Source organism: Larimichthys crocea, chromosome XII, assembly GCF_000972845.2.
Source record: "Larimichthys crocea isolate SSNF chromosome XII, L_crocea_2.0, whole genome shotgun sequence".
Lineage (NCBI taxonomy): Eukaryota > Metazoa > Chordata > Actinopteri > Sciaenidae > Larimichthys > Larimichthys crocea.
In genome coordinates this window covers 11738422-11746622 of record NC_040022.1, presented here as the reverse complement: position 1 = coordinate 11746622, position 8201 = coordinate 11738422, and the positions used below count along the sequence as shown (strand labels likewise).

Below are 8201 nucleotides of genomic sequence, written 5' to 3'. Positions count from 1 at the left end.
ATAGTATAATTTATAATCTAGATATAATAAAAAATAAATATAAAGACTAAAGTTTGTCATCTTAAAACCAGAAACATTTTAAAGGTCTGTTATTTCATCAAAACTCTAAATTAATGCTAATTAATGTGACAATGAATAAAAAGTTCTATTTTTAATTGTTTTACTATTAAATGCTCAATTTAAAGTTTTAAACCCAATAAATCTATTTTTATTGGACAGTTTTTATTTGCTTGCTTATAAACAAATGTCCAGCTGTTACATTGGCTGAGAATTGTAAACGTATTCACACTGATCTCTGTAATAAATAAAAACTTTTAACTGAATTATTTAAACTTAAAATTTGTTCTCCACATGTGCAGTCACTTAATGCAACTGATAGTAACAGAGAAAAATATTTTGACAAGTTTAACAAGGTTTAAAATAGTTGACCTTTAATGAGTTTTCAGGTGTTAAATAGAGAAAGACACTTCAGACACCAGAGTCAGTTCACATTTCTTTTAATAAAAAACAAAACCAGAGTTAACAAAGTCAGAATTTGTAAAATCTAACAAATATTCATAAGAAACGTCAGCTGAGAAACAGTCTCTTTTATTAAAACTGAACATTAAACAGCAGAAACACAGAAAATCTTTAGAACTCAAAAATATCTGAGTTAAGATTTGGTGAAAAAAATGGAATAAATCAAATTACAGTCGAAGCAAAACAAACTTTTGATGATCAAACTGTGCAGATTTATGTTGTCGTAAAACTCTACAGTTCACTTTAATAAATCTGATCAGTTTGATCACATCAAAACCAACAGAAGATGCAACTCTGCCGTTTATTTTATATAACATTATTCATTTCTGTATTTTGTTGAACAAATCGTTTGATAATGATCGATCGACCTGCAGCGATGATAACTGAAGGAAGTGAAACCTCCTGTTCATTTACACACTTTGAACGAAAACATCTTCTTGTCCTCCGTCTCCTTCAGAGTCAGGGGGTCCACGCCAGCTTTGGCCTAGCTTAGCATAAACACTGGAGGCGGGGGGAAACTGCTAGCCTGTTAGCTGCAGCTCTTATTGTTTGGAAGAGACGTAGAGGTTTTTTTTTGTTGTTGTTGTTGATGACGAGAAACAAGAGGATTTCCTAATATTGCAGACTGCTCCTTTAAAAAAAAGAGCTGTGTTATCTAATCAAAGGCATAGACCTCGGAGCTGCTCGCTGATTGGCTGATGACTCAGAGTGGTTTGGGCAGGCCGGACACCTCCTCCACACACTCGTCGTAGGCCTCCTGATAGTCCTCATGAGGTTTGATCAGGATGACGCAGGTCGGCCTCTTGGAGCCCGCAGACGATCCGAGATCCTGAAACCAGACCAGGAGACGTTTTTTAAAACCAAAGATGACAACACTTTGAAAAGTTCATGAAATCATGTGACACAAACACGGCCAACAAAAGCACACGGCTCTCCAGTATCTGGACCAACAGTAACATTTAAAAAAAAAAAAAAGGGTTGTTTAAGGTGTTTTAGAGTTTGTCATGTCCTGATAAACCATAAAAAGTCGGTGACTCGGAGGCATGTACTAATTTATCAAGCCAATCAAATAAAGCAAAGCGGCGGGTGTTGTTACTTCACTACTCCCTTCCTGTCTTGACACCAGTAGATGCGATAGAAACGACATTGTGGGAACACCAGTAGGCTATGAATGTTTTTTGCTTCTCAGACTCAAACTGACACGTTGTGATGTTTTTTTTTTGTCTCACGGTGTTGACAGACTCACCACTTTAGAGGGGATGTAGGCGTACGGCAGGCTTCTGTCCTCGCACATGACCGGCAGGTGACAGTAGACGTCGATAGGCAGCGTGTCGCCAGCCAACACCACGATCCTGCAGAGACACGATCAACAAACGCACCACACATGATCGTGATGCTTTTAAAAGTTTTCTCAGCCTGAAACAGATGAGGGAAAAGATACAAACATGGCAGACTCACCCTTTCTCTCCTTTGTTGATAAACTTCTGGACTTCTTTCACTCCTCGTCGGATGTTCTTCACTTTGGCAGCTGCAGGGACAGAAAAGACATTTTGATTCATCCTGCTGAAAATAATTTAAAAAGGTCCAGTGTGTGATGTTTATAGAATATCACAATCATAACTGTTTTCACTAGTTTATAATCACCTGAAAGTGACAACTGTAATGTTTATGTAAGCTCACAATGAGCCTTTTATATCTACAGATGGAGCGGGTCCTCTTCAACAGCAACACAGATGGGACAAACCAAACACTGGTGATGGGAAATGAAGCAAATGTGGTAAGTGCTAAAAACTGCAACACCCAGAGCGGCTGCCTAAGGCTGGCTCAAGAAGTGAAGTGAGTCAGTCTCCATAAGTCCCCATGTTAAAATGTCCAACTTCACAGCAGAAATAAACATGTTTACAGCCTGGTACAAAAAACAGTTTTGGTCTCTATAGCTAATTTCCCCATTCATGACAACTGTACTGAGTTTAAATTTATATAGAACTTAACTATTCAAATTATATTAAGATCTAAAGTTATGTAACAGCACGACCACTTTGACTGACATGTAGGTGCAGTTACAGACTGAGGCTTATTTGAGCACCAAGGCATCATTCGGCCCACCTCAGGTCCGCAAGTGATTCACATCTTTGCTGATTTTTAAATTTGCCTGGAGGCGGAAGAAGCAGTTACAGCGCTTCAAAAACTAACGGGTGACTCGGGTCACTCATCGGATAAAACCTGAGACACAGATGCACTCAAGCCATTCGATTGGACATGACGGCTAAGAAATATTCAGCAATGCAGATTTCATAAACAGGATGCGTGTTGATTATTCATAGAGTCCAACAATTTGTACAATGTTTCATTAAATACTGTGTAATGTTTGTAAAGTCAGCTGACAGGCAACAATGTGTTCAAATCTTGAGGTTTTTAAAAAAAGGTTCAGTGTGTAGGATTTAGTTGCATCTAGTGGTGTAATCGCTGCATTGCAATCTCCTCACATCATCCTCGCCTACGACACTTAAAAAGCCCTGTCCCGTGTCAGTGTTTAGTTTGTTTGTTCTGGGCTACTGTAGAAACACGACGTTTTAACATGACCTGCTCCCACTGTGGATATAAACGGATAAAACAAACATTGTTATTTTCAGGTGATTATACAGACAGAGGGAAGAAATTCAGCACAGATGAGCAACAAAACTGACCTTATTTTTTTAAAACAGTAAATCATAAAACTGTAACAGACCTAACCCATCAAAAAACAGCCAGAAAATTCAGATTTTTTTGTAGCTGAGATGTTTATTAACCCCAATAACAAAATCCACTTTTTTTTCTTCCTACATCATGTTTTTGAGATATCTTTTGTATCGCATTTGACACAGTGGTTGCTTTTGGCAACTTTTTGCTCACGTTAATTTTAGACCAAGTCCAGTTTTGAAATTATAGAACATGTTTTGAAGTTTTTCCTCTTTTTTCTTTTTCACGTAACACTTTTTACGGCGGAAACAATGTTGGAAATGACCAAAACAAAACTTGAGCTGCCTGTAGTGGCATGATAGTCCACCAAGGGGCAGAACACATGTATCAGATCACATACAACAGGTTATTAAGGCATGTATTGAACATGTTGATGAGATAGAAGTCTCAGAAACTCATGTATCGAATATGATACGAATGGCATTATAAGGTTATTTAATATATGGACCTGCTGCCAAACACGAATGAGCAAATATCCCCATTCAAGTGTCTGTTTACACGGAGAAAATGAGACTAAAAGTTGCAGAATTAAATCAGAAGAATCAAATGATTTAGATTTTTTATATGATGTGTCTGTAAAGTGCAAATAAACAATACAAAAACACGAGGACACTTTGAAATCTGCAGATTTAAACAGGATATGGCCTCGTGAACATGTAAACAGACACACAGTTGTTGTTGTTTTTACCCTTTTTGACGCATTTGTAGAGTTTCTTGCTGAGTTTCTTGGAGGCCAGCGGCTGAGCGATCGGGTTCACGTTGGCGATCAGCTCCTGGTAAGACTTCTCACACTTCTCGGCTCCCTCGGCGGCCGGAGCGGCCTCCTCTGCGTCCGCGGACACCTTCTCCTTCTTCGTCTTCGTCATCTCCGATCAAACTAAATGATCGATATTAAAACTGTTGGAAAATGTTTTTCTGATCAACACGCACTCCACCACACGTGTTTGAGTTTCTTCTTCGTCTGTTTGTCTGTTTGTCTGATGCCCCCAGCGGACCGGAGGGAAACAACAGCCTGACCTTTCAAAATAAAAGCAGACATCCTGCTTCATTGTTTTAAGTTATTAGTTATTCCCTTATATATCCCGTCTTTGCTTTACTTATTTATTTTTTTTGTCAATTTAGAATGTGTTTTTAATCCCTATGCAGTCACGCATTCATATATTTTATTTCCTCCGTTGTTTCATAATAAAAAAAAGTTAATTTAATTTGTTTTGTCAAGATAACAAATCAAATATGTGTTATGGAATTTTCTGATGAACTTTGAGAGTGTCTCTAATTCTCCTTGGCCAAGCGTCAATAAATAATACAGCATAAGACATCAGAGGCTCCTGAACACTTTCTTCCTTCCTGACCTCACTATTGACCTTTGACTTCAGCAATTTCTCCACAACAATATGTATATGAAAACAAATAAAATTAACTAAAAAGAAATCCATTACAAGAAAACAGATGAAATTAAATGTATGAATGCATGACCACTTGCTGCTTCCATAGCATCCAGAAAAGTCACCAGTTTTCATTAAAAAATTACTTGGTATTTCTAATAACACTGGCCTGAGGAACACCATGTCACCCGATCATAAGCAGAACAGTTGCTGAATGAAATCAAGCACATGCATCAGCAGCTGGTGAAGTAATCTGCAGACAGCAAAGCGGACAATTTACTGGCCAGATCAACGCGAGTCTGAATGAAATAGCTGATGTTATTCACCCTAAACAGTATTTTGATGAGAACTATTTGTCCTTCACATATAAATCAGTCCACAAGCTGTTAAAGGCAGCTAAGAGTCTTACATATGAAACCTTTAAGAAAGGCTCTCAGTGAACAAGGTTATTTTTAGTAAGTACTTTATTGAGTAACAAGATAAATACGTATAATAAATAAAGTATTTAGTGCACAAATATTACAGTAGTACTATGTGTTGGGTGAAAAAATACTAAATACACAAAATAAATAAATCCAAAAGCATAAAAACAAACATGTTGACTGACTATCATAGAAAAATACAAACACTTTAGTAAACATGTAAACTTAGTAACAGGCTACACTTTGATTATTGGTGTTTGCACATTTGGGAGCAGTGATGTCACAGCGATGATGTCATCAGCGGTGGATGATGTCACTCAGCATGGTGGGTAGTTTCCTCATCTTCGTCTCTCGTGAGATCTGACACCAGACGCAGGGCAGACAGCAGGTGGCGCACACACAGTCGTTGCACAAACTGCCCTGAACACGCGAGCATGTCAAATATTGATCAATTATTGACACTTAAATGATTAAAATAAACAGTTTTATAATCTTTGACATCTCTGAACAGGAAACACAATCAGTGACAGCAGAAATAATTAGTTTTCATTAGTCCTCACTCTAATGCCGTAGCGATGACGTACAGACACTCTCATGGACATGGTGATCGGACGGGCACAACCGCAGACATCCAGCAGGGGAAGACAGAGACACTGACCCAACGCCTTCGAGGTTTTACAGGCGAAACAGGGACAACACCAAAACACACAACAACCTGCAACACACAACACACAACATCCTGTAACAAACCCGCAACCTGTAACACACAACAACCTGCAACAGACAACACACAACAAGCTGTAACACACAACAAGCTGTAACACACAACACACAACAACCTGCAACACACAACAAGCTGTAACACACAACAAGCTGTAACACACAACAACCTGCAATACACAACACACAACATCCTGTAACACACAGCAACCTGCAACACACAACACACAACAAACAACAAGCTGCAACACACGACAACCTGTAACACACGACAGCAGTTGGTGTCAGCAGCCATTCTTCATTTCAGAGTTAGGAAACTCTGTTAATTGTTTCTGTTAGTGTTTGATATATACATTTATATTTGATGATAAAGTTACCGTACATTCTTTCATGTCGTCACAGCAGTCACAGATCCCAGAAGACCATTCAGCATCATTAGAGGTAAAAACCTGAGTCTGAGGCTGCGTCCACACAGGCTGGCTCATCCTCAAACACAAACACAGTCAAACATTTCACATCTGCAGCACAACCACACATGTACTGTGCGTGAGCAAACACACAAAAAGATACAATTTTATAAACTATTTGAACAACTGTCAAACTATTTTAAGACTTCTCGGCACATTAAAAGTTTATTTCTCTCAAATTTAGTTCACAAGTTTGTTAAAATCAATGTTAGCACCAGTTTACCCGGATATTCAAACAACTGGCCAATCAGAGGCAGAGTACGATGAGTCAATGGGTAATATTGTACTTTTTACTTCACTACATTTGTTTAACAGATATAGTTATAGTAGGCTGCACTACTACTAATCTATCCTAATCTATACATTTGAGTCCTAAAACATAAACCAAATTAAACTGTTTTTAGAGTTAAATGAACTTCCTTAAAAACATTCTTTTATTAAGAGTCTGAAACTCGAAAGAAAAAGACAAATAAGACACTGAAAACAGGTTGAAATATTGAAATCCCACTACACATTTAAGTCAATAAGAGGTCAAATTCAATTATAGGTTAAAATGTCTTTATGAGATTGGGGTTATTTTGTTTACAGAACAAAGCATCATGTTTTACATCATGTTTTAGCCAGCTGTCAGATAAATGTAGTACCAGAAAAAGTACAATATATTAGTTAATCTGTGATCTTGATTAGAAATGTCACTATAGATTAAAACTGAACACAAATGAAAAAGATCCCAGTCTTACCTTGTGCGTGTGTCTGACTGAGAGTCTGCCGTGCCCTAACCCTACCTGACCTGTCTGACCAGATTTCATCTTATTTTACGAAAAGTGTCGTCACACTTCCTGCTGTCACAACAACAAAGGTACTTTTATTTCACAACCCTGATTCCAAAAAAGTTGGGACGCTGTGTAAAATGTAATTTAATAAATAAACAAAAACAGTTTAACAAAACAAAAACAGAACTATATGTTTTGAACAATGTGTTTTCTATTTTTTGGTGTATTGTTTACTGACTGCTTGACAGTATATATCATTTTGATCGCTTTGTTTATGATTTGAGAGCATTGTTTGGTTTTCAGCACAGGTAAAACTGACATTAGCTGGCACAGGCAAACCCAATGTAGCTTCAGCTGCTAAGCAGGAGGCTGGGTGACTGTCCGAAGAAAGCATCGCCCCAAGCAGAAGCCCACTGTAAGTTCATTAACAGATTCTCCCCAGTCAGCGACACACCTGCTGAGAAATCATCTTGTGGCAACCAATGCATCCCTGGGGCCAGAGCGGGCGATACTGAATCAAATTTGGAACTGCTGGCAACAGAGGACTCACACCGACGCGGAACGAACAGAACGGTACTTTGCCCGGCATCAACTCATCTCCGGTGGCATACCCGAGACCCCGCGATAAACAGTGTAAAAAAACAACAACAACAAACAGCTGCTGTTGCTCTCCCGACGTGGAGGAGATTATAAAAGCATCTGTTGTGTCAAAATGATTGTGTGTTGTTCCACTCAACAATTAGTCTCTGTGAGACCCTTGATCGATCTGATCACCTGGTGCCACCGGTCATGACCGTAGTGATGTGAAGTTGTAAAAAGCTACATGAACTGAGTAGTGTTTTATTTGAAAGGGGGCGGAAGTTTATTACGTTGATTCAAGGCCCGGTTTTCTGTCTGGTGCGCAGGGCTCTGTTGAAATTTACGAGGTTCTGCCGCGGCTCGCGAAGAACAGGGTCTCTGCACATTTCTGACAGGAAATAAATGCTTTTAAGACCCTTTTAAGACCTTTGAGAATAAAAAATAAGACCATTACCGCGAAGATATTACCGAGGATAGGAAAGGCACAGCTGCCTTGCACTTGCGTTTAGTGCCTGTAGTGCGAACATTCCGCAGGGGACTGTTGATTCCTGACTAGCAGCATAGCGTGTGTGCTTTTCCCCCTTTCATGTGAGCGTC

At 38.8% G+C, this 8201-nt stretch overlaps 2 protein-coding genes across 2 annotated transcripts; both read right to left on the bottom strand.

The window, feature by feature from the left end:
• Positions 1 to 480: 480 nt before the first annotated feature.
• nhp2 (NHP2 ribonucleoprotein homolog (yeast)) lies at positions 481 to 4251 on the bottom strand. Its single transcript, XM_010752948.3, has 4 exons — positions 3947 to 4251; positions 1978 to 2047; positions 1766 to 1871; positions 481 to 1348 (listed from the first exon to the last, which is right to left on the bottom strand). Exons 1-4 carry the CDS (start codon positions 4122 to 4124, stop codon positions 1223 to 1225), a joined length of 480 nt encoding a protein of 159 aa, XP_010751250.2. The 5' UTR covers positions 4125 to 4251; the 3' UTR covers positions 481 to 1222.
• A 951-nt stretch (positions 4252 to 5202) lies between these two features.
• Positions 5203 to 7481, bottom strand: LOC104936850 (cornifelin homolog B). Its single transcript, XM_019266103.2, has 4 exons — positions 6993 to 7481; positions 6168 to 6271; positions 5626 to 5780; positions 5203 to 5485 (listed from the first exon to the last, which is right to left on the bottom strand). Exons 2-4 carry the CDS (start codon positions 6268 to 6270, stop codon positions 5363 to 5365), a joined length of 381 nt encoding a protein of 126 aa, XP_019121648.1. The 5' UTR covers position 6271; positions 6993 to 7481; the 3' UTR covers positions 5203 to 5362.
• Between the last annotated feature and the right edge of the window lie 720 nt (positions 7482 to 8201).

What these genes read in the sequence shown, in the direction of transcription:
- nhp2 (XM_010752948.3), bottom strand. Translation starts at nt 4,124, where the DNA reads ATGACGAAGACGAAGAAGGAGAAGGTGTCCGCGGACGCAGAGGAGGCC. An exon ending in CTACAAATGCGTCAAAAAGG is followed by an intron (nt 2,048 to 3,946) that starts GTAAAAACAACA and finishes CTGTCCCTGCAG; the next exon opens with CTGCCAAAGTGAAGAACATC. An exon ending in CCTACATCCCCTCTAAAGTG is followed by an intron (nt 1,349 to 1,765) that starts GTGAGTCTGTCA and finishes GTCTGGTTTCAG; the next exon opens with GATCTCGGATCGTCTGCGGG.
- LOC104936850 (XM_019266103.2), bottom strand. Translation starts at nt 6,270, where the DNA reads ATGAGCCAGCCTGTGTGGACGCAGCCTCAGACTCAGGTTTTTACCTCT. An exon ending in CTGTGACGACATGAAAGAAT is followed by an intron (nt 5,781 to 6,167) that starts GTACGGTAACTT and finishes TGTGTGTTGCAG; the next exon opens with GTTGTTGTGTGTTTTGGTGT. An exon ending in GTCATCGCTACGGCATTAGA is followed by an intron (nt 5,486 to 5,625) that starts GTGAGGACTAAT and finishes TCGCGTGTTCAG; the next exon opens with GGCAGTTTGTGCAACGACTG.